We start from the raw sequence: 26,695 nt of genomic DNA, 5'->3' as shown, positions 1-26,695 counted from the left end.
GAAGCTTTCAGTAATCATGTATTCATATGGATTCATTTTTCTAAGACATCTTTTAATAAAAATATTAGGTTACATTTTATTAGAAAAATCTCTTAATGAAGACATTTGGATCCATGTCATCTCATTACAGTTTCCAGGAAGTATCTCTGGCCTTCTTGGCATACTTCTCTGCCTGCAAAACCTGGACCAGAAGCTATCCATATCACTATCAACGTCACCATTTCCAGTCTGTCAAACAATAGCCTCTTATAATAAATCAAAAAGAAAGAAATATAAAAAACTACAAAATATAAACCTAGAATTGAGTGTGCTAAGCCAAACTAAATACATACCTTCAGCAAATGAGTTATTCTCATGTTTCCTAACTTCTTTTCAGGGTTTCAAATATAGAAGTACTCACCTAATTTTGCTTACATCAGTAGTACCTTCACATTACTGATTTTAAGAGTTTCAGAACTGAATTCAACCCCATTTCTATGACTAGTAATGAGGTTAAATGTTATCCTATCTCTTCTCCTTCTGACGATTAAAAAGGAAGGCCAGAAGCCAGAGTCAAAGCACTCTCTCTGAATATAGACAGACTCTGATTCAGAATTTTTGTTGCATTTGAATTTTGAATGATAGGTAGGTGAGGGGTGGATAAAGTTGGCTGGTCAATACAGAAAAGGGCAAAACATTCAGTATTGCATCAGGGGAGCACAGAGAATACATAACAATGCATGACAATGCAAAACAAAGTACAGCTTTTTGCGCTTTGAGGAACAAACAATATCCAGCCCTGTTTGGCTTTTCATAATTATTTATATTTATGTCTAGAACCAGTAGAATTTGTCATAGCCACTGAGCCTTTGATGGACCTTAAGAAGCAGAAAACATACTGAGAACATGCCATAATTTTTTTCAATAATTCTTCTATGCACCTTGTGCAGTGTGATTCAGTTTTACTAAATTGACCCTAAGAATATGTGTTTCCCTACAGTCATCTCCAGTAACTTCCTAACATCTTTTTTTTCTTTCTTTCTCATAGTGATTGCATTTGAAAGCATAAATATAGATATTTTATGTGAATAATTTGAAATAGTGGTGCTTTATTGTTATTTAATGCTTATAATTTGAGACTTGCACTGGGTTTATTTGATACAGCATCATTCATAATACTTGCAGTGTATTTATAAATAAACCTTTACCTTATGACCTTTAGACTCAAGGCTGAGTTAGGTTTGTTCTAGTTAATATAAAGAACAACATTCAGATAAACCTGTTTCAATGCTAATAAACAATTTTACTAGCTTTTCAAGGGCAAAATACTGACACAGAAGTGCACAGAAGTGGTTTGTTTTTTCCTCATTAAACAAGATACTTACCACTATTGCGAATTCTTTCTTCTAAAAGGACAGCATGCCCTGTAGGAAGTTTCCTACTGAAGATCTCAGCTGAACGGAGGAACATGGCTTCTACTGCTGAGCCCTTCAGCAAAGCAATCTGATCTTCATGATCAAGGGTTTGGAAGCCTGGGGAGACGTTACAGATAAGTAAGGCAGCAACAGAAAAGTCCCCGCTACTTTCTGTCTTGAAGTTCTTGCACGTGAGGTGCTACACATCTGCAGAACCTTGGTGTTGATGTCAGTAGGGTTGCCAAGTGCTGCGGAAATTGAAACCCAGATTCCAGAAAATAACACAGATTTGATTCTCACTGAAGTTTGAGAATTAGATGTGTGTTTCAGTGTTCATGGTACTTTAAGAGGAACATGATAAGCAAAATTTAGTGTCATAGCACAATGAATAGTGGAGACTTTGTCTAGCCTGATGGTGTGACCTAACATCTTCTGCCATGTTTCTACCAGAGCTCTCTATATGACTTTCCCTCTGCCATGCTGCTTTCAGCTCTTTCCATGCTCTGATGGCAAAAATCAGCATTTGAAGCATTTAATTTTAAATATTTCACCTTGCATTTGGACTAAGATATGACTTTACATAGAGGCTTCTTGCTGTGTTTTAAATATGTGTTTCTCTTTATGGTAGAGAAGGACTCTAAAACCACTGAAGAAATCAGAAGGAATTTGGTAACTTGTGTGAATACAGAGCTGCTCCTCTGAAGAAGAACAGGGAGATGAAGATCATGGGAAGCTCTCCTGATACTTGCCAATACAGGTACCCATCTTATACCCACACCTGATTCTGTGGGGAAGCACAGAAAACGATAATGTAGAGAATAAAACAAGAAGGTGATAAATCCTGCCAGATGTACTCTAAGTCAACACTGAAAATAGCAGATTATTCAATTACAAAGCTCCTCCCTTCATCCTTCTCAACATAAACTGAATGGCAGGACCTGGATATTTTTCTGTACTTCTGACTTTAAGACCCCTTTGCCTTTTCCTCAGCATAAGACCACTTGGATTGCAGAAGTCTGGTAGGGGTTTTTTTCCTCATATGAAACACCCATCAAGTTGCTAGCTCATAGCTTCACTCCCTGTTAGGTGGGGATATGCACGCGTAACCCTGTGCTTGAGCAGTGATTGCGTTCAGCCAGAGTGGTACATAGCAAATTAAATTCTTTCTTCTGTTCCATTAAGGAGCAGTGTTAGCATCTTTCTGCTGACATTGGTGTACCCCTTTGCTTAATTTGTGCTCCATTCATTTCCTGTGAGCCAGTATCCCAGTTAGCATAAAAAAAATATGGTTACAACTGCAGAGCTAGGCTTTGAAGCAAGCCCGTAACACACAGAGAAAGGGTCAATATCATGGGGATACCAGGAAAATAATGTTTTCATACACCTAAACATTACTTGTTTTACAAGGAACCTGTACCACGCCCAGTGTTCACTCTTGAGGTAACATCAACTTGGGAGTTAAAACAATACTAATGATAAACTCAGGTTTTCGGTGCTTGTCCATAAGACACCCTGTGAGGACCATAACAGTTGGTACCACCAACTAGGGAAAGTTCTTGTTTAGGATTCACAATTCAGTGGATGCCATGACCTAGAGGCTTTGCTACAAAGGCAGCAAAGCCAGAGAAACAGAGTCTGGCAAGTGTTAGCGGTAGTTTAGAGGCAGACTATTTGGCATTGCAGTGATATATGAAAATAAAGTCTCTCTAGAGACACAACCCCTTCTCTGAGTGTTTTGTTTGTCAATAGGTAAAGAGTGCCACATCTCAGAGTGGCAGAGTTTGAATTATTCAATGTATTATTCGTCAGAGCACAAAGCTCCTTTTCTTTAGACAGTGTCTGAAGAATGCATATATGTCAGAGGAGGAAGCATTTTTATATAGTCTTCAAAATATACACAACAATCACCAAATGGCAACTGAAAGGCATGTAAGCTTTGCAATAACAAATTTTCCCCAACACACTGGATATACCTGGTAGTCTTTTAGTGAATTCCACAAGAACCTGCACATGACTGGTAGCCATTTCTGTTAAAATCAGAAAATTTCCTTCTGCACTGAATTCCTCGTGTAACTGTTAAAAATCAAACCAAACAAAATCGGTTAATATTCATTGTCACTTCACATTTAAGAGCATAAAATACAAGAATTATTAGAGTGGATCAGGCAAGAGGTCCATCTAACTCTGTAATTTGTCTCCAATGATTGTCAAAAACAGGTATTTTAGAAGGCAATGTAAGAAGTAAAAGAAGTAGACAGTGTCCTTTCCTCTGGACTATCTGTGTCACTTTCAGTGTCATCTCTAGCAATCAATGATTTAGGCACTTCCTGAGCTAGAAGTTCTATGTGTACCAAAAGCCTTGGTATATTTTTATATTTATCTATATTTAACCAAAAGCCTTGTTATCCATGAATATGTCTATTTCTTTTTTTTAAATATCTTTGGTTTTGACCTCCTCGACCTCCCATGGAAATAAGTTCCACAAATTAGTTATGGGTTATTCAACCCTCCCCCTGCAAGTGTCTTCTTTTAGTTTTCAAAGTTGATGACTTAGGAAATAATTTTCTACAGTTTTGGGGTTTTTTTAAGATTGAACATGACAGTTTTGTAAAAAAAATATATCTCTTTTAAACCCTTTTCTCCTCTTTTCCCTGTTTCCCAACCTTTTTCCATCCTACCATGAAAACTGGAAGCTTTTAAAGGGAAAATGGAATTTCTAGAAGGTAGAGAGGAAAAGAAAAGAAGAGGGGATGAAACAAAAATCCAAACCTGGAAAATGTTGGGAATTTGGGTTCAAAAAAATGAAATATTTTCAAGCTTCCAGGCTGGTATCTTAATAGAAAGGAAGCTTGGCTGCAAGTCAGACTCAAATCACTGCCTATACTGACAATGCAAAAAACAAAGCTCCAATCAGCAAAGTTGAGATTTGAGCATAAAAGTGTATTTCCAGAGTTGAAAGCTTTTTCTTAGCATTTAAGTTTGATAAACAAAGATGTGGTCTAACTTTTGACTGAATGGGAGAGATTCTGCCCCCCCTGCAGCATGTTTTAACTGTAAGCTTTTACCCATAGTTTGCTCTACTACTTACTACACCTACTTATGGTGATTACAAATATTTTCTGCTGTGTAATCCTCAGCTTCATCATCGACATCTCAAAAATGGATTAATCAATGTACTTACTAGTTTTTTTGACACCTCCTGTGGTATTTGTTGTTTACTGTATGAATCCATGATGTAATCAAGAAGGTTCTGCTGTTCTGGGGTAAATTCTACTTTCTCCTATACTGGCAAAAAAAAAGCGCCCATTATGAAATGTGGTCATAGAAATGATCTAGCATCTCTTGCTTTAAGCAAAAGCTATAATCTATTTCTCACACTTGGAGACCAAACAGACAAGAGGTTTGCTTGTCACTGAGATTTCTATAGAAGTGTACAGAAGAGAGGTGTATAATGCTTCTAGACTGTGTGAGTTTGTGTGGTTTATTATTAGAAATAAGAAAATGTTTAGCAAATAACTAGGTGTGCTCAAACTTTAATATCACATCTCACCGTATGTGATATATACCTGACATATGTATCACAGAAAAAATACTTTATGGATTTAATGGATGCTTTACTGAGTTTTGACTAAAAATATCAGAACTACTTCTATACTCAAGGTATTTCCTTGACTTGCAGGAGATGGAGTTTTAATTAATACAGACAGCTCCAGAGAGTTTGCAAGTACTCAATATTCACTGCACTAGCCACATTTAGCTCAAACATCACCACTACTGTACGAACTATTACAAGAATTTTCTTACCCTATATATTTTAGTTGTAGATGTCACTTGTTTCATGTCATGGCCTTCGTTATCTTCATTGACTGTCTGATCTGGGGGCTGTTTCACATTTTTCCGTAGCCTTTTTGACTTGCATTGTATTTCTGTTAACAGACCTAGAACACATAATAGAACAGATAACAATTGGATTTATATATGCCTCAGGCACTGAATAGGTACATAAGCATGCCCATGAATGCCCTTTATGCTAATAAACCCACTTACCTGTGCAGATCATATTTCCTGAACATGTTATTATCTTTGAATGTGAGTCTAATGAGACATACTAAGTACACTCTAATGAGTAGTCTAGCCCAGCAGGAGCCCATCTGCAGAGCAAAACGGTTCTGGTGACCCAGCATCCACACAGTGTGCATGTCAGGGGTCTTGCTTTGGACCAGCTCTGATCTGGTCTTACAGACAGAAAACCCATTAGTGATGGGAGTGTGCCAGAGTGTGTCTTTGGTTTAGTTTCATCCAAAAGAAAACCTGTTCGTGTGCTCCAACACCCGAACCAAAGTGCACCAAATGGGGTCAGCTGGAAGACTGTCATCAAAAGTGTGCTCCTCATCCGATCCAAAACAGTAATCGAGGTGCAGCTCTTCTTACACAAAGAGCAGTGAATGTTTTCAATAATCTTTAAGCAATATTATGGCTGTAGTGCAGAATCTTTTCACAGAAAGCCCTCTAAGAAGGGAGGGCTCCAGGGCTTTAGCCATTACAGTGTCACTATATAGATAGACCAATAGCTGAGAATGTAGGCTCAGAAGTAACTCAGGCTGGCAAATATAGCTGAAAAATGTATTTATTTAAAATGTTACTCGGTTGGTCTTGCTATTTTGCATTTCATTGTATTAGAGGACTGAATAAAACCCTGGTTTTACTATAGAGTTTCACTTGCCCTAATGAAAGGATTTTTGCATTTGTGGGGGTTTTTTTGTTCTAGACTACATTTCAGTACCTTGAACCAGGGAGCATCCTTGTGTGGATGTCATAAAAACTAGCAATTTGCTTGTGCTAACAAAAGAAAGGGACAATAGGTACCCTACGCAACCTGTGGAAGACAGCCAGAAAGCACAAATGAAAAAGTAAACAGCTAAGTATTCATCTAAAAATAAACCTATCAGCACAGGACTTCTTTCTTTCTTTCTTTCTTTTTTTTTTTTTTTTTTTTGAGCTTTCAAGTATCCTTCCCATTCTTCACTTTGAAAATGCAGAGCAGGAAAAGAGGCTCATTCAGTGAGCATATGATAGTGGAGGAAGATACCATGAAAACAGTGAATTTCATTGTGAATGTTTTTAATTTCCTGTTTAAGCACTATATAAAATAACCTACCTGAACTGCTGAGAGAAGAGGAAATTTACATGATTAAAATAAGACCTGCAAATAATACCTTGAAAGAGGGGAATGGGAATGATGGAGATAATAATTGGTATCAAGCCATGTAATTTGTGCTGCCACACAGCATAATAGATTTCTTTTTCAAAATTATTCAGTGCATCCTTTGGCAGTGTTAGTGGGCTTGTACTGTTTTCCACCAGCTTAGGATCTGGTCTACTACCTTCCTAGGAGAAATTTGGTTTACATTTGCCTTAAGCAGTAAGACAGATTTTTCTCATGCTTCCTGTTACTGAGTAGTACCTTGACATCTTATTCTGGCTCTATTTAAGTTAGCTGGAAAACTCATGTGAGGGACAGGACTCTACTTTTTACCTCAGAGATAGCTAGGTTTCAATGGGTATTAAATGGGTATTACCTTCCAGGAAGAGTGGCAGAACCTGGGTCTTCCCTGGGCAGACATTTCACCCAAGAAACTTGCAGTTTATATCAAAACCACAGCAAATGACTGAGGTTGATATTTAGTAATTTTGATCTGTCTGTAGTTTGTGTATAAAGGGCAGGATGGGGATTGTTGAGTAGCCATGCCATAAATGTTTATAAGACTTTACCTCCTTGTTCAGAGGGAAAAAAGAATCCACAGAGCTTGCAATTACAGTCCTACAAAATGAGTAAGTGAAACAAAGTTCAAGGTAACCTTTTATTTCCTAGTCTTTTTTTTTTTTTTTTCAAATAAATGCTCTATACTACTAGAAGCTTTGTGTTTTACTGTCCTGGATTGCCTTGAACTAAAAGCAATTATACAGCACACTCCTACTTAAAAGCCATTAAATAGTACCTTGCCAAACATTCTCATTGCAGTGCATTAGAGCATGGTTATGGTTAAGTCATGAGCAACACAAGATACCCAGTGTTTCCATTGCAGAGAGAGAGTCAGATGGCAGTGGCACTCGCTGGCTTTCATTTCACATATGCCAGTTTGTGAAAATGATAGGCCGGCTTAAAAGTTTCATGTGGGCCCAGTCAGTATTATTTACGCTGACCTATTTTTTCGGTGATGGGTTGTTTTTTTGTCACACTAAGTCACTCAGGCTACTTTGAACCCTCGAAATTTTGGCACAATGGATCTGGGATCAGCACCACAGGGGAGTTATTTTCCCCTGGCACTTAGGGATACATTGAGTGCTGTCATCAAGTGGTGGTGTCTGCTCATATATTTATGTATTGCACGAGAATATGTCATATCTCAGGATCTTTGTAGCCTGTTCAATTTGCAGAATGAAAGATTAATTACATTATGCTGGCAATGCATTCCAAATATTGATGGAGCTTATTGTTTCTCACAAAACCAACAGTTAATATAGCATCTTCTGATCAGATTGAGGGATAGAAGTATATTAAAAATTCCAAGTAGATTAATTTCCTGTATGAAGCTAAATTGGTTTCACACATACGTGTATGCTAAAATGATTGGAGCCATCAAGGAGAATAAATTCTAGCCCTGTTCATGGAAGGCAGAAGAGCAGATGTTTACAGACAGTTTTCAGGAGCAAGCTTGCAAAAATAATGGCCAACATTTTACTCAAAATGCAGTTTTAAATCTGTTTAAGGTTGCACTCCAATATCCCTGTTGTTCTAAGTTATCGAATATAAAGCTCAATGAAGCTTATAAGCTGCCAGTCTGAATAGCATATTCACTTTAATATGAAACATTATTAAAGTCTATCATCAGCTTCATTTCTGGAGATGGTTCTACCTATGTGCCTATACGCAAGGCAGGAAAAACTATAGTGCCACGAGAAAAGCTAATGAGACTATAAAAAAGGGCTAGCCCGTAGCAGGCTTTGCCTGATTGCTGGGTGAGGTCTGACAACATACACTTGGCAAGTCCACAGAAACTTCCTGCTAGCAGCAGTCCTCCTCTTTTATTGAAAATGGCATTGTTTGAATGCCAAAATTTGGACTTGGCTAGCAAGAACTTGACAGAGAGGGTCCCAGAAAGAGTAGCAAAGGGGAGCACCAGGACTTTCCTGCTCTGGCTTCCACAACACTGCAAACTCCTCCCTCCTGGAGAGTCTCCCATAGATTTGCTTCCCCCAACTGCTTTTCCTTGCCACTCAAGCAGAGTAATGGCTGTCATCTAGTGCAGGACAGCCCTTACTTCACCATTTGCTCAGCTCTTGTACCCTTATGTTCCTGACCACCAACTAAATCCTGTTGCTTGTAAGTGCATTTGCCTTTTTCAACAGGATTTGATGCACAGGCACGGCATCATCTTTAACGCACCTTCCACCTGCCAGATGACATATTTTAAAGCTTTATTATTAAAACCAGCCCAATTAAACAAATACAGTATTTGATGTGTTCTCTGCACATTCTGACTATATGATGCAAATACCTGTATACATACATTCAGCCAACATGCCCATTTGCTTGCATTTCCTTAGGCGACACTCCTGGCATTTTCTCCTCATGTACATGTCCATCTCGCAGTTGCCTCCATTTTTACACTTGTATACTGCATTTTTTGTGATGCTTCTTCTGAAGAACCCTGCACAATACAGCAGTGACATAGATAAAAAAGAAGCAAAGCAGTCAAGTTGAAGAGTACCTCCGTCTCCACTGGGTTTTCTGAATGACGTGTTCTGCTGCACTGCGAGTTTCTTTCAGTGCCTGGATGACTATATTCTTGATATTGGTACTGAGAATAGTATCAAAGTAATATTATTTAATAAATCAACATGATAAATCACATGCCCAAACATTAGACATTAGCCCAAAGTAAAGTCCTGGAACTGTGAATGTTGGGAAAATTCACACCCCTATCTGAAACCTACCAGGAGCAGGTTAAGCACCAGCACTAGAGATGTAGGCTGATACCATACCACTGGCATGATAGCCAGTGAAAAAAAAATGAGTCCGTTAGGTCTCTTGAGGTATAGGATTCACAGAAAGAGAGTTGAGTAACTCATCACAGTTCCCTCAGCTCCTGGGAGCTGCAGAAGCTCTGCGTACTGGTCTGCTTGCCCACTCCTGAGTTTAATAAGGAAGCTGCATAGTATCTGCCTGTTGTACATGTGGCCTCCTCCCCTGTTTGTAGGATACTCCAGCCTCATTCACTAAATACTGTTCACCTGATGAGTTAAGCAGTCACCTAATTTCACCTGCACAGGCAGTTCTACTGGTGTCATTGCTGGATTTGCCTCCAAAATTGCACAGTGGTAACTGCAAATGGCAACTGATCCAAGAAATCGAGAGGACCTTTCCTCAGTCTGTCTGAATCTCCTATTTGGCTGCGGCCTATCACACGTCTGAGAGTGGCACCATGGGCAAAATGTGGAGTGCTCAAGATATGAAATGTAATTGAATAAGAGAGTCATCACAAAACAACAGTGTCTTTGCTGCCAGTGATGACTTGAATGTTTCCTGAATTTTTAGTGTGACTCACTGTGCCATCACAATTTCTTTACATTGTCCTTCGTATGGCAGAGACTATTTAGCATCAACTACAGAGGGAATTAACTATCTCTGGGCTCAGTTCTCCTCCCCATCTGAGGGCAAGTTTCTGAAAGAGACTCCTGGGAGCTTCTGCTGGCACATCACTGATTTATACTGTACTTCAAACTAGAGCTCTGCCTAAATTTACATCAACCAGAGCTATTCACAAACCTTTTGCTTTCTCATTGCCACTGGCTGGCACAATAAAAACACCATTGTTTTCCAACCTGGCACTCTGATCCACTAAGAGAGGCACCAGATAAGATGTAGTCTCCCATACTCAAATCGTAGGGAAAATTCAGATGTGAATCTGAATTGTTGTCCATTGCAGGATTTGTCTGTGTGTTTTCAGAATGCATTCAGCTAAGATACCATCCCGCTGAGTCTAGGCAAGAAAACAGATGATGTGATGATTTTGCCATTGTCACGTGACAATTTCCCAACTTTGGCACATGTTTTTATAATTACATAATCTCTTCCAAGCACCAGTGTGTAGCTACCAGTAAAACAATTCCACTATCTGGTTACAAAAAATCTGGCATTTCTCTGAATCTGCTGTATTTCCTGCTTGAAATCTCTTCCATGCTGTCTGTTTTACTGGCTTCTTTTCAGATAAATACACTTGACTGGCATCAGTCTCTTTTGAAATGCAGATTGCGTAGAACTCAGCAGCCCCAGGCATTATTTTTATTCATCATTCACGTGGCGTGTAATGCATTACCATTTACTGGTCAGGGAAAGGAGAAAAAGGCCTGGATTTAAGCTGTAGGTTCTCAGTGTCAGTTAAAGGCAACTGCATCTGCTTTACGTCATTTATAAATTTTATTTGTTAAATTTAAATCTTGTAATTCATGACACATTAATTAGTAGTAAATGTTGAAAAGTTCTGCACAGATATTTATGACATTCTAAGTCTGATTGATGACTTTATCACTCACTCTGTCCACAAGGTGTGTGTTTGCTTTTTCATGGAAGAGCAAAGAAAAAGAGCTTTAGTAAATGAATTTTTTAGAATTATGTAAGAATGTAAAAGACAAATGCAAAACTAGGGATGCAAAAAGATAGGAGCCGACAGGATTCAAGCAATCAAATATTTTCTCTTGAAAACAAAGTTTTTGAAAAAGTGAATTATGTGAAATAAAAAGTGAAATATCTTTTGGCAAAAAGTAGTTTTAACCTTACTCTCGCTTCGGTTTTATCATGAAGTGACTCTTGAATCATTGTCTTCTCGAACAGAATTCTTCATAGTTAATTTTGAAATTAGCTTTTTGGTATGAATGGAATTTCAATATATATTATTCACTAATAATTCAAAATGAACTTAAAATGCCTGAAATATTTTATGTGTGACCTTCTATAAGAGGAGGAGTTTTACAAAAATTCAGAGGTAAATCAGAAATGGCATCTCTTAAACTAATGATGGGGCAGCCCCAAAAGCTGAAGGTTTTTCTGGCACAGTCTAACTTTTATCTGATCTTGCCAAATTACAAAAAGCTCATGTTGGCTGGAAATGTTGAATTTGCTTTGTTCTCTTAGCTAGTCATGAATATGATTAATTATGGCTAGAGCTGATCCAATGCTACTGATGCTGATTTTTCTTATGGAAATTATGACCGTTGAAAGAGAACAGCTGTTAAAAGTGTAGATGAAAGCTTTGTAAGTATCTCCGTTTGCCATCCTGATGGCCAACTGCTCTGGGTTTTCAATTTAAAAGTTTTTGAAGTTCACAATTGCTAGCAAAGCACCTGCTCTGCTCTTTCAAGACATGCTACAGCGTTCCTTCCCCCCGTGCCCACGTGGTGAGTGTTACTGCGAGGCAAAGATTGAAGCGGGACCCTTCTTTGCAGGAAGTATTCTCAGTCTGGCTTGACTAGACATCAAGCATTATCAGGAGTCGTTTGAACACTGCAAAAACTCATACCGCCAGCCTGTGCAGGGGGAATTCACAACTAGCTTTTCTCTCAGCTGAACTTATTCTGTGGCTTTACTGAACAAGCCCAATACTATGTCCCACTTGTTCTGCAACACCTGAAAATGGCCCTTAAAACCCAGTATCACTATACAGACTAAGGCTAAAATCTTTGATGTCTTTCTGCAAAGGTTGTCTCAGAAATGACCTCTACAGCAGCAGGATTTAAGGCATTGTATATTGGTCACTATACTGTAGCAATGCCTGTGAACTGCCTCATCCTTTATGGACCACAACTGTGATGCTATTATTGTTAATCTAGGCAGCATTTTCTAAAGTATTATATTAGAGGTGAGACAAACCTCAAGGAAGCCTTTTTTTTTATAGTACCACAGGCAAATGTTGTATGAGAGCAAATGTTCTGTTTAATCTGCTTTTGCATAATATGTAAAATATTAATGAAATAGTTCATACTTATTTGTTAATGGATGGTAATGTATTAAAAAAAAAAATAGAAGTGTATACTCCTGCCTATATCTTTAGACTAATATTCTCATGGGGAATGATAAATAAGATCTTAATATTTGTTCCTTCTGCTCAAGAAAGAAAACCAAAAAGAATGGAGAGTGTTGCTGAATGCATTACCCAAGAAAGAAATGAAAAAAAAAAATTAACATATTCATCACAGAGGATTGAATCTCATAAAAATATGTACAAAGCCTCCCCCTTTGAATAAGAATGTCCACGGCATCAATGGAGCAGGGGTGCTGCAAGGTGAGCACTAGTCCTGCAGAAAGGGATCTGCATATTGTTTTGGACACACATTGAGCCTGAATTAACAGCCTTGTCGCCAAAAAGAAGGGGTAATCTCATACTTGGATGTGAGACACATGAAGTAGTTCTACTGCACTGATAAGAGCACAACTGAAGTACGGAGCCCAGTTTTGGTCACCATGCTTTGAGGGTAATGTATACCCATGTGAAAAATTCCACAGATACACAAGAATGATCAGAGGTCTAGAAAACATAGTATGCTGTTCACCTTGTCAAACAGAATTACTATCCTCAGCACATCTTTTTACTGAATCAGCTGGTACTTTAATCACCTCTAAAGTTTATTGTAGAAACAGAATGCATTATCTTAAAATCAACTATCACTATGTTTGATCAAGGGTACTATTCTTTGTAATTGACGTTGCAGTCATGAAACAGAGCAAAAACATAAAATAAATTATCCCAATAAAGCAGTAAAATTATAGTTACATAGAGTGATTCAAACTGAATCAGTAAAGAGATGAACACATACTTCCTTTCACCATGGGTTTTAGTCTGAGTATTTACCTGGTGGTTTTAACCTCTCTCCTAGAAACATTCTTCACAATTTTCATAGTTTGTAATTGTAAGTCTTGGAAAAATTACTAAGACATTTAATAATGAAGTTAATAAACAGTAGGAATAGCTTATTAACAGAGTAAATATATCATTACTTGGAATCTTCACATTAAAATTGAGTTTCATCTGGTTTATAATGACAGCATTCATACAAGTTAATTCATATTTTTTTTTACTTTGAGACTATTCACACGGACAGCAGAAATAAACAAATCTCTTATTTATTGGAATTATTGAGATAAACTATATGACCCTTGACTGTATTTATGTTTAGAGTGGTTGACCAGTGTGGTCTGTTGTGCCCTCAGAAATGAATTTGTAATAGATAAAGCAAAACCCCCAAATTAGTGCAAAGTCCACTCTCAGTGAAAGTGAGCTCCACATTAAGATATTTTAGTGCTTCAGTAATGTCCATGCTTTACCCTTTATCTGTAGAACAGAAATGATAATGAAATATTTATTCACAGAATAGAATGAAAAACTAGGCATTATTTTTCTTTCTATAATGTACCTCAGCCCTGTGACAGACTAACCGTCCTTAGGTGTAATAGTTATCCCATCAGCATAACCTTTTTATACCTCTCTGCTAAAATATCTGACAATCATGTTTCTAATAATGGCAATAATTTTCTGTATCCCATTTATGCTGACACCAACTTGTGAATACTGTTCTCCTAAGAAGCAAGATATTTATCCTACAGGTACCACCTGTTTCCTGAAGAAGCTCCCTCCCTAGGAACAGGGGCTATCCCTAGAAGCAAGTCTAGAATTGGAAATCCTTTCATTTCACAAATGTGAAGACACCCCCCATTTGGGAGCTAAGGGAAAGAAATTCTCTGGGAACAGTCTGCAGGTGGGAGCTGACAGCTTTCACTTCCTTTCAATGTGCACTACAGGAGGCATTTGGGCTGGGTTCGCAGCCGGTTTCTAGGGCAGCCTAGCATTGAACTCCCAGGGGCCTCCATGGGTTTGGTTCCTTCCACAGGCAGAGATCGGCACCAACAGCTGCCAAGACAGCAGAGCCAGGCTTCCAGGCCCCCACATGGAAGCTGTTCTTAAGTTTACCAAGAACTAAGGATGGCTTAAGAGCTGTAGGTTGGCCAACTGTGCTCTGTATTCAGAGGACAATGGTGGAAGACACTGCCAATCTGTCTTGGAGAAAATACAGAATAGGGTACACCAGATCCAAACTTAAATCTCTGAAATGATTAATGACAGATAAAATTAACACGAAAAAAAGAAATAAAATTCAGGAACTGCTGTGCTTATTAGCTGAATTGTATTCTGTAATTGATTTCATCCTACCTTTGCATCCTTCACAAGTAAGAGCATTGTAGTGGTACCCAGAGGCTTTGTCGCCGCAGACCACACAGAGCTCTTCTCCTTTCACTCTTCCCGTGGAGTGACCCAGTCTAGGCTTTTTGGCTGCAGGGATATCCATTATCTCTGTCTCCCTTGTGAAGAAGGTCTCTGAGGGTATTCTCCTGAGCTCATACATCCCTGGGGAATACCATTCCTCATGCTGCGGAGGGTAGAAGCCTAGGTTGGAGTAATAAGGCGGTGATGAAATCTGAGGCTGAACTTGGGGAAATGGCACACTGTTGTACTGTGTGTAAGGTGACACATCTGCCTCTTGCACTGGAGAATTCATTGGCTCTGAAAGGACACCTGGAAAATAATAATGCAAAACCAATTTCTATTACTACTATGAAACTGCAGTTATCAGAGAAGTTTCCACTTCCAGACATCCATCTCAAAAACAAGGCATAATCATAAAGATTGCATTATCTGAGCTCAGATTTGCTGTGGTCCTGGTCCTACGCAAATACGTTGCAAGATATTTTAAAAGTAACTTAGCCATTCTCAGACACTCCTTTATTATTGGTGGAAATGTCCAGCACTGGCACTTACATAAAAGAATCTTTAAGGATACCATGCAGCTAATCGTATAAATGTTCAGTTTACAAGAAAGAGCAATCCACACTACAGAGAAGCTAGCAACCCAAATTAGTTCTCACAGCAAAATAAAAGAAATCCAAACAAAAGCCAAAAAACCTATGGCATTGCTGAAAGTTAGATCAAGGCTCAAACCGTGTTAATTTCTGTTTAATGCTGAATGAATATGTCATGATAGGGAAAAAATGCACTGGGGAAAGACAAGAGTGAGGCTTAATTAGAAGACTAAGAACATGAAATAAACGTTTTAGAAGAGCCTGAAAGGGGAAAGTGAGGTTACCATGAAGGACCAGGGAAGATATTCCTAATATAAGTGATGAAATTCAGCCTTCTCACCGGCCAGTGGCCAGCAGCCACCCAGCCAGCCTCTGCAGCCTGGTCCCCAGCCCCTACAAACCTGTGACACTCAGTGCAGTTGTGTGGTTCTCATATGAAGCACATCTGAGCCAACAACAAATCTGGCAATGGTACAAAGAATGGCAACCTTTCCTGTTGGGATTGACACAGTATCTAGAGGCTACCTTAACTTTGCCCATTAAATAGCAGGTTTAAAAATGCAAAGAACTTAAGTCTCATTTTTTTCTGTACTACAAGTACAATAACATCCAGCAGTCCCTGGATGGTGTAATTAAAATCAAGCCCACGTCAAACAGCTGAAAAGAGTAATTTAAAAGTTATTTGCAAACTACTTCATATTTTCTGTTGGAGAAAGCCACATCTTGCTGTTTCATTAAAATGATGACACAATTCCTTCATTAGTTCCAAGAAGAGAATCTGAGAAAAATAGTGCATATTTACAGGAACATGCTGAGTCCCACTTTTATTGGAGTCAACAGCAGTATTTACAAGGAAATCATAGATTAATCTTCATTGGTGACCATTAATTAACAGTGCTTCAGAAGCACTCCAAAAACATTTTCGCTGACATAAAATTGGTTCCCTGGCAAGTCTCCTTCACTTCTGAGGAATCAAAAACAATGAAGAAATGCTAACAATTAAGAAGAGGGAACATCTGTAATGACAACAAACAATAAAAATCTGTAGTAGGGGATTCTTCCCTCTCCTTTGTCTCACTTCAGCTAATGCCAGAAACTAACCTTTTCATTTCACCTATTTTTTCACTTTCAAGGTCTCATGCTCTTGCTCTGCAGCCTTCTGCCCTTCCTACTTTACCGTGCTGCAGAAGACATACAAGTGTTTTGGATTTATGTGATTGCTGTATTGTCCACAGCACATCTTTGCCAATAGGAAATGTTGAGGTCCCAGTTCAAGAATAAGCAGCAAGATGTACGTCTGGAAAAATGTGACACAAAACCAAATGAGAATAATGGTGCCATTTATTATTAACAATTAGTTTAAGTATGGTTGCATTTAGTTGCTCCAGAAGAGGCCAGGGCCCTGAGTACTACACTAGCAGAAGCAGAATAGCCGAAGGCACTCCCCAAACCCAAGTTTATGCCCTTTAAATAGACACCATAGACATACAGAGACCTGAGACAAAAATACAGGCATCTGGGGACTCTATGGAAGAGCCTGGAGGTGAAGTTACATCTTCATGCATCAAATGCAAGCTGTCACTGATACCTGCCAGTTGCAGCGGTGACAAAACATGGAAAGGGTGAGGACAGCAATGGTTTGATGCTGACCTTTATTGTTTGGTATAGGTTTAATGAGTAGGTGGTCTTTCTTTAATTATATTTGCCATTTGTTGAAACTGCTGCTCATTAAGAATGGTCAAAGTACTTCAGGTACAAAAACTGGTGTTAATTGTGAGATACACAATCATTATACAAATCATTCAGTCTCTCTTTGGAAAGGAATCTCTTCACCATGAAGACTTAAGTTGTCATTTGCTAGTTAGTAATTACTTAGTTAGTTGAGTTTGCTGAAGGAAAGTGGGACGATCCCAAAATGAAAGGAACAAACTGTTGATTTTTAACTTTATGCCATCCACAGGAAATTCCACAAAAGCTCTATACCAGCCTCCTGATCTGCTTGGGCCTCTGAAAGAGCAAGAAGAGAAGGCAACACTCCTTTCACAGCAAAAAAATAATCTCAGGGCTTGTTAAAAAACTCAGGACTGCTAAAGAACTGCGGCATGTGCTGAGACAATATTGGGTGTTTATTTAAACCACTGTAGATCCATTTGGGCTACGGATATGTTTAGAAAAATCTTCACAATCATTAATTCTACTCTGCTTCTGGAGGAAACAAAAACATCTGAGTCTTAATGTATAAAGTTAAATATGGGGGAAAAAAAACAACCAGCCTGTATCTCCTTCTTTTTCCTTTTGTGTCAGGCACATGTTATACAATTCAGCTGAATTGAGTCCATGCTCAGAGCAATGGAAGGGAAAAGGGGGAACAGGCAGGGTCAAGAGAGACTGAGAGAACATGGTCTTGTTTTATGTAAAACAGTTTTACAGCTAAAACTCTGGGAACTGCTCAGATACTACAGTTACGGAGACCAGATTGATTTTTAAAGATAATTAGGTTGCAACTATGTAGGTTTTCCCACTTTAGCTTAAAGGGTTTTTTTTTCCTTTTTTTTTTTAAGTAGACCTGTTTGAAGGGTTTGGTGGGTAACTGTATTTCATCCTTAGAAATCAGCCAACTTGGGCTGAGTCAGTGAGACACTATTCTCTACCCAGACCAGATCAAAAACAGTTGTCAATTTTTTTTTTTCCACAAAATTGTCAATGAGTCTAGAATTAAACATTGCAAGAAATGGTCTGCTCCAAAGCATTAGTGATCTAAAATCATTCCGAAAAATAATTGTTTAAAACTGAGGAGGTGTTCCATAAAGATGATTTCAAAATGAAACTGTTTCATTTTTTTTAGTTGACATGTCCTTTTACTCTGAAATATTATCTTAAAAAATTGAAACAAATGGTGAGGTTGAAATAGAAACTAGATGCCTTGAAATTACCGGGACAAAGTATTTCTATGACCTGATCCAAAAAGCGTGGTCTGAGCTGTGTTCCCCAGCCCTCTGCATGCACGAGGCTTCCAACAAAAGCTGAAGGGGTTCTGCTTTCAGAGGCATATGGTGCACTGCTCTGTCCTGCATGATATTTGAAAACCACACTGATTTTTTAGAATTATGCTTTGCAAACTACATGTGAGTCTAGAACAAATAGTTTCTTATCGCAAAATAAAACTAATCTTATCTTGCCAACCGGAATGTACATATGCTTTTATCCAGATATTTGTAGAAGTCTGAGATGGGCTTGTCTCCTGCCACTGTAAGGCATGAGCCAGCCCACTGAAATTGCTGGAGCTGCAGTAGTATAAAGCAGTGAAAGTGAAATCAGAAATGAACTCATTGGAATACAGCAATATTTTATATTTGTGTGGCCTTAACTATTTTGATACATACATCTGTTTTTCCTTTTGGAAGCATACCTTTTACATCTTTAAAGAAAGACTACTTAAGCGCACACAAATGTGATGTTACTTCTAGCTGTAGATCTTTTAGATTATGTTTCGCAAATAAATGTTTTTCAATGAAAAACATTTTACAGAAATCTGGAAATCTTACTCATGTCAAAGTGAAACCTCCACATAGATATGGTCATCATTTTACAAATATTTTTCCACGATACCACTTGCAACTGAAACCCTTTGGAGAGTTTTGCTTTTGTTCCTTTAAATTTTACACGGAATATTTTACGTAAGAGTTGAAAAAATATTTGATGTAGGCTTAACTGCTTGTAGAAGTGAAAGGGAATTTTCTTTGTAGGAACTAAAGAAAGTGTTTTCAATTTGCCGAATTATACTGAGGTTACATGCAGATTGAAGAATAACATGTTTTTTTTCAGAATATTACAGAAATTACAATGAGATCACATTTCAATGTAAAAGTTATTGTTCCATTGGTATGAAGCTAATTAAAAGGAAAAGAATTCTAAGCAGGTTTAAAATATGAACCTCTGGCTCTCTGTGGGATATTCATGAAGGAACTTAAAGATAGAAGAACAAGATTCAGGATTAAGTAATTTGGAAATCATAACATAGCCATTAATGAAATCCTGATTTAACTCTAAACAAATGATTTGTAGATCTTTAAAGATCATTTGGTTTAAACAACCTTCTAGCATCCTACAGTTTCAGGGAAGAATACAAGATCAGATGACAAACATGTCCGAGCAAGAACATGACAATATCCTACCTTAGGCTGTCTTCGGTCTGACCATTTCTTGAAGAAAAATACTCTCCTTAAGGTACTCAGTCCTCCTTTCCCTCTCTTTTTGTTTTTTTCCCCTAAGGGCTATGTATAAGTAAAACTTTTTAATTCTGCTTTGTCCATATCCTGTTGACTTCTTTACTGTGAGAACTTTCTTTAAGACTAGCAAAGGAGTGACAGGCCAGAGGTTATACAGTTTACTGATTAACTTCATTACAGAGAAACTTGTTTGTAAATGTCTGAAACAATAGCAATGTCTGTTGCCAGTATGGATTTACCTGGATAAAATTTGGTTACCATTCAAGGGGATGCCTCCAAGTAGCCTAGCCATTGTAATTTTGTACCTATTGTGGTTTATTTACAACAAAATTTTTATCAATGAATATATAGCAATGTGAGGTGACTCTGTGCAGTAAATTAGCCACTTCAATATCACAAGCAGCAGGTTTTAGCTGACTGGATTAACGGATGTTTTTTAAGGACAGAAATGTTGTATTCTCAAAAAAAGTGCTCAGGCCACACTGGACACATCTGTATGACAAGATAGAAGAGTGCCAGAGAGATGTCCTTGCCCCAAGGCCGTCAAAGATCGATTCTCATCTGTGTAGCTTAGGGGTAACTAACTCTCTCTGGAGTGGGCAGGATGAATCTACACTATGTAGCCTTTGTTGCTGACCTTACTCTTCTGGGCCCATGTAGCTTCCCTGTGGCTCTCAGATATTGTTGTGTAATATATGTCATTTCAGTTCAAAGCATCTGTAGCATTGCGAGGGCTGTGTTGGAAGCCACCACAGCAGTACTGGGACAGCATGAAGTCAGAATATTGTGTGGCATGCCTTGGTTTGATGGCAGCTAAGGTATGAAGGTACAAACCCCTTGGAGACAGTGTTAGAGGACAGTGTAGGGTAAAAGGAGCCAAACCTACTGCAGTCCTGTCCATGCTGCCTTTTTGGGAACACCCCCTGAAGTAAGCCCATGTCTTAAAGACACCTACTAAAGCGATACAAAACAGAGCCCCAGAACAAGATAGGAGTTGAGTAGTGTCAAGATAGACAGTCAAGGGTGCTGTGCCTCTTTCAGTCTTCAGCCTCTTTCATTTAGCACTGTGGATGAGCCCACTAAGACCCAACATCAGATTTGTGACCAGAAGTATGTCTGAGGATCACACCTGGAAGTAAATGGGCACAGAATCAAGCCCCACGTTGCAAGATTCCCCTTATTTCACGGAAAAGTCTCCTTTCCAGGCTAAGATCCACAAATGACTCACACATGCACAAAAGAAAGAATCACACAAACGCATTTTGGTTTTGCCTTGCTTGGTGGTGCAACCTTCACCCTCAGAACCCCGTTCATCTGCATTCCTTCTCATTAAATTTTTTTCTTAGATTGCCACTCTGGTTTGGCTCTCTTCATAATTATTATACATACACGATTTTCTGTTTTAATTTGTGTTGGTTTGTTTCCTCTTGATCTGGGGGTCTGTTATGGGCCTAATTATCTTCTCTGCAGGGATGAAGCCAGATGTTGCATCACCTGCCAGGTGGTGCTAAAGGCAAGTGGTTATTTAACACATCTTATGATCCTGAAGCTGTTTAATCAGTTTAGACACTTGATCCTACTACCTTTTGTTTTTAAAAAAATAAGAACAAATAAAAATTTATCTAAAAAGAGTCAGCCTTTTAAGCTCATCTTAGGCACTGTTCTATGCCTACAACAATTTTCAATGGCATTTTGTTGTTCTTACCTTGTCAAATATTTAAGACAAGTTTAGATGTATTGCTTTCTTTTCCCCTTTGTTTGGTTTAATTTCTTGTTTATTATTCCTTATCCATTTCAATACAGCTTTTAAGAGTGCTCATTCACCCCCAAAAAAATTCTTTCTCAGCTATGGACATGTACAACGAGGGTGGCATTTCTTGTCTTGTTATATTTTGATGTCACATTACAAGAAAACATTGTCAGGCCATCCAAAAACACTTAGAATAGGTCTTTTTTCAAATTAAACATGTAATAGTACTGAGTTATCCTTCCAGATTCTTAGAAATAATTCCATCTCTGATAGCTGAAGTTTCACACTTAGTATCTTGCATATTAATAACTCCTATATAAGGTGCTTTCACAGAAAATAGAATGGGGCTATTACTTTAAAGGCCTGCTACTTACTTGTCATAGAAATGACAGTTTGAGTCAAATGCTGTATATATTTCAGATGCCATACAAATGTATAAGCTTACCCTCCACATTTAAAGTATAAAGAGACATTTTTGGTGTCTGCAAGTTAGTTCAGTCCCTTTTAAAAAAGGGCAAGTGATAACCATTGGAAGAAATAAGTTAATGAAGATATGGGTATTTAACGCATGTATTGGCCCTAAAATGAAAAATTTTCAAAGGCAATTGAAAGATGCTATCAAATACCTTTTTGCAACAGTCTCGCTGTCCCAGCTGAATTGCCTTATCACCTTAGAGCAAGGCTTGTCAGCTTCAGCGCAGTGCTCTGCGTCTCAGCGCACTCAGCATCTTCTAGGTCACAGCTTGTGTCCAGCCAATTTGGAGGAGCTCAGATCAGTCTATGTCTATCATGGTGGAAGTGTCCACAAGACAAATTCACGGCTCTAAAGTGAACTACAAAGCTCCCAAAGGTTTTAAAGGAGATCAGGATTTCAGTCCTAAATTACAGGGGTTCAAAAGTACAGATTGGTAGGTGTGTCACTTTCTTTTAGTTCAGGTTATGAAATTGGACCAGTCTTCACATAGCTGGCCCAGTTCAATTCAGTGGGGCTTGTGAAATAAAAACAGGGCTTGACTGAGGAAGAGAAATGTCTTAACAGGACAAGTCCCATGGAGACCTATGCACCTCTGGGATTTCTTGTCATCAAGAGTCCCTCTCCCTCACTGGGAAAACCAGAGCTGCAAGGAAGAAAAAGTTGATCTTGCATGCAGATGCTAGAGGAGAGGATGCATTTTACATATCTGGTTTTGGCCACTTCTTTAAAAAAAAAAAAAAAAAAAAAAAAGATGTTTTCTGTAAAGAGATCTAGAATGTTTCTAAATCACCTGAGTAGTGAGGTAGAAAAATAGAAGCAGTTTTCCAGGAAGATGGGGTGGAAGGGAAGGACCCTGACTTCTGCTAGGTTAAAGATCCTCCCTCATTAGCATTTTGAGCCCCTTTTTCCAGAGACTCATAACTACAGAAGTGAAAAACTACAGTTAAAACACACTAACTCCAAAGACAAAGAGATATACCTTCGATATATACTGTTAAAATAGCAACATAAAATTTCCAACTACTGAAAGGTAGAAAACCTTTTTTTTTCTTTAAGCTCTTCTGAAACCTGCTGCAACTAGAAATCTTGAGGGTGAGTATGTAGAAGTACCCTGGAATTACCATGGTGATGAGGCTACAGCACAAGCAACTCATGATTGACAACATTTCTTTTGAGAGACCTGGGCCTGATGCTAATGTTTGGAGATGCACTTAGATTTATTTTTTAAGGTCTAAGAACACTCTTCCCGTAGACTGAGTGAAGCATAATGAAAAGATAATACATTTCCAAGGTTTTTTACAGAATGTGAGTATGTATCTTTGAAAAAGGAGACTGTTTTGTATAAAGGCTGATGTTTGTAAGCCAGCAATTTCTCACTTGTACTATATCAGAGCTGTAATGTGTGAGAAGTCCTGGGAGAAATCTATATTCTAAGGATCATTTAAAAGAAAAGCTTTTTTCCTGTTTCCTTGGGTTCACAAGTCTCTGCCTGCCAAAACTGAATGGCAAAAAAATGCAAGTAGTTTACAAATATAAAATTGAGAGGTGAAACCATTTCCTACAAGCATCTTGAAGAGATGGAGTCACATTTTCACAATGAGTAACTTTCCCTGTGGACTTAGTTGCATATTATTTCTGATGGCTTTTTCCAGCTATAAAAGCAAAACACACCAAATTTGTAAAGAATTCACTTCTGAGACTTGAGAGACATCCCGCAAAACAGGACCAAGTGGCCGTACAAAACAGAAGTCAGCTTAAGTGAAACACAGCAGACATGCTAAGTCTCCTTCCTAATGGGACCCCTGATTCAACACCTTAATGCATTATTTCCTTCTGTTACAGAAATGTCAGTTTGAATTAAATCTCCATTGTGCTAAGCTCTGAATACCTATAATGGGAGGCACAATCCCTCTTCTGAAGACCTCACAATTTCTGAGTAAGATTTCAGTGTGGAGGGAAAGTATTTTACATTAACATGCTTCCTTGTATTTTGAAGCTACCTGATCCTTACTCTTTAAAAATAATGAAATAATTAGTGAAAAAGTAGACATCAGGGGGAAAATCTTGACAGAAATCTGAAGTAGTTTAATTATGCAGGACTTTTAAAGGGATGACTGGTTATAAAATTTGGCACCGTAGATTTGAACATCATGCTTCTCTTTGTATATCATGGCCTGACATTGGAATTAACAGGTAGCAAGGAAGTGTTTTAGCTACCTACATACACTTTTTTAACAACGAAAAACATTTTCCCCACCCAACCCCAACACACTTAGGGAAAAAAACAAGAACACACAGTAGTGCAATGGGTTTTGCTTATCATTAGTGATCGTGCTTTAGTTTAGCTGTATGGAGCCAGGACACTGGAAGTGGTCTGATTTGGAGAGATGCTCCCGACTTCTAAGAGTTCTGCAGCAGGAGTGGCTCCATGTGTCAGAGTCTTTCCATGCCTGAGCCACTATTCTTGTTTCAGATAGATGAAATAGAAATGTTTTCAATTTTTCCAGCACTCAAAAAGACAGAATTCTGGTCTTATTTGGACTGGAAAGTTCTGAAGTGTTGCAGCATTCTGTGGGGGTCTGTATTGTGTGTGAGGTCCTGAAGGTATCATGTTACTCAATGAAGGTCCCCGTCTGGTGCCAAAAGAAAGGCTAAAAAATGTATTATTCTTTTTTTCTCAGCAGTACGTATAACAGAAGACAGCTTCCTCATGCTTATAAAATATTGACCAAGAATTCTTAATTCATTAACAAACCCATGCTTAGCCCTGAAAAATTCAGTGGAACTGGAGTAAGGAGAATTTTCCAGCCTGCATTATAAATTTTCTTGTGCATTGAAGTTAATAGCATAAACTTTTAAGGGTCTCAGTAAGACAATGGTTTCAATTTAGGTGAAATTACTTTCATAAATTTGCATAATATGGCAATGCATATACATTGCAGTATAATTTTATTACAAATTAACTGAAAATACATCTGCTCAGCTTGATTTAAATTACTCACATGAAGATAACATCCAGCCTACATACAAAGGTCTGTCTTTGCTGAATGATTTCAGGTATTAGAATAGTGTTATAAAAACAACCTACAAGCTCTGCTGTGAGCAGTGATGAGAGCAATAGTGTGCAGGATTACATTAACACTACAGACCCATTATTTGTTATTCCTTCCATAGGTATTGAAGATTCAAGAAGGCTGGCACATGTCAACCACACATCCTTGACTTGAGATTTCAGTACATTTTCTTCTAGGTTTCTGAGTAAAGGATAGCTTGCTATTTTAACCTAATTTGGTGACTTACCAAATGAATGAGGACCTTCAGCAAGAGAAAATCCATCAGCAGTGGCTAGCTGGTGATGTCCTATTAAATTCATTTCAGATCCCATTTATTCTTCAGTTCAGGAGGAATACGCTAATTAAGAAACAGGTTGAAAGGAGACCCTGAAAGATATAAAGCAAAAAGAATATTTAAAACAAGATAACTCATTTTTGTGTACCTATCATAAGGCAGGATTCAGGAGGTTGTTTCAATATTTACTGTAAAAAACATTGGCTTCAAGTTACAATACCTAATTCAGCCTTTTAATAAAATGCTGCATCTAGTTTGTTTGGTTTTTCCTGCTGTAGTACATTTTATTTGCCATTCTTCTGCTGTTCATTTAAAACTAATGACAGTTTATGCTCAACCTTTTTCAAATATTCACAGACTGAAGCACTGGCCTGACCTGCTGAGGGCATGCTGCCCAGCCCCCCTTCATGGAATACCAATTGTTTGCATTATTTTTTCATCACCCTTTCATCATTTCATTGTTTTCGCTTAGTGAAAAAGTGCAAGTTTATGGCTAGGTCAGAAGACTCCAAGCCAGGAAACTTGAGTTTAATTTCCAGTGACTGGCTCTTTATCTTGCCTTCAGTAATTACTGTCTGAACAAGAAAAATGGTGGCAAAAACTGAAAGCAAAGCCTTGGTCTAATAAGCAGGCTTGCCCACTCACTTCCTTTGCTGTCTCAAGCAGCTGTACAACTGTTGCTTGGGGAGGTTGGGAGATGCTTGTGCCCGCTCACTAGCATACTTTCCTAGCAGGTCAGATAGAGCAGCTTTTGTCTCCTGAGGTTGACAGTGGCACTGTATCCAGGCCTTCTCCTTCCTGCTCCAACCGCTAGGCTATTAAATAAGAAGCAAGAGACCTGCCATTGTCTTCTACTCAAGCAGAGACTATAGTTAGAGCAGCACCTCATCCAGGATGAAGGCATGCAAGAGGCTCCCTTGCCCGGGTCTGGCTCATGTAGGTGGGATGGGGCACCTCAAGATTGCATTTGGGGAAGGACCATCAGCAACAGGAGAACATACAGCTCCAACAAGGACATGTCTCAAGGGTTTATGCAGACACCAAGAAGATTCTGCATAAAGTTGACAGAAATCTGTTTGGCTTTGGTTTATAGCCTTAATTCTTTATTTGGTGTTATTCCCATGGGACTGTCCCTGGGACTAGGGACTATATTTCCACTCACTGAAGGTGTTCAAGAGTTATAGCTCAGTCTGCTTCCCAGTGAGGGCTCAGCACGTTTCTTGAGCAGAAGTGAAGTCCCCTGACAAAAACGTGAATGCAGCAGGAGGCCTCAGTGTTGAGCAGACTGGGAAGTAGCTTGTGAGAGCAGCAAGCACACTGTGTAATTATACTCAGATTTGTCCATAAGGATTCATTAAGTTCTTTCCTAACATAAACAAAGCCTCTCTAATTAGACAGATGCATTTTAAATGTCTGCCGACAGATAATTTAAACAGTTTACTCAGAAATGTCAAAAGCTACTTGTATCACAGACCAGAGAGGGTTCTTGTGGCAAATAACATGTAAACACAGTCTCAAATCTAGCACAGAAACACAGTTTTGCAACAGAAAAACACTCCACGTATCTTGGGATGGGGGTTGGCAACC

The 26,695-nt window shown here is 38.5% G+C and overlaps 1 protein-coding gene across 3 annotated transcripts in view; it reads right to left on the bottom strand.

Moving 5' to 3' along the window:
* NR1H4 (nuclear receptor subfamily 1 group H member 4) overlaps positions 1 to 25,145 on the bottom strand; it is a 34,976-nt gene extending 9,831 nt beyond the window's left edge. Inside the window, exons 1-7 of one of the 3 annotated variants that reach the window (XM_072866303.1) lie at positions 25,061 to 25,145; positions 14,660 to 15,022; positions 8,954 to 9,106; positions 5,199 to 5,332; positions 4,576 to 4,674; positions 3,368 to 3,467; positions 1,365 to 1,511 (exon numbers count right to left, since the gene is read on the bottom strand). In XM_072866303.1, the coding sequence (XP_072722404.1) occupies positions 1,365 to 1,511; positions 3,368 to 3,467; positions 4,576 to 4,674; positions 5,199 to 5,332; positions 8,954 to 9,106; positions 14,660 to 15,022; positions 25,061 to 25,145 (1,081 nt within the window). Of the gene's footprint in view, positions 1 to 1,364; positions 1,512 to 3,367; positions 3,468 to 4,575; positions 4,675 to 5,198; positions 5,333 to 8,953; positions 9,107 to 14,659; positions 15,023 to 25,060 lie in introns of those variants that run through there. The other 2 variants (XM_072866300.1, XM_072866311.1) reach the window with 2 other exon arrangements.
* Between the last annotated feature and the right edge of the window lie 1,550 nt (positions 25,146 to 26,695).

Source organism: Ciconia boyciana, chromosome 1, assembly GCF_034638445.1.
Source record: "Ciconia boyciana chromosome 1, ASM3463844v1, whole genome shotgun sequence".
Lineage (NCBI taxonomy): Eukaryota > Metazoa > Chordata > Aves > Ciconiiformes > Ciconiidae > Ciconia > Ciconia boyciana.
This window is presented reverse-complemented; position numbering and strand designations above follow the sequence as displayed.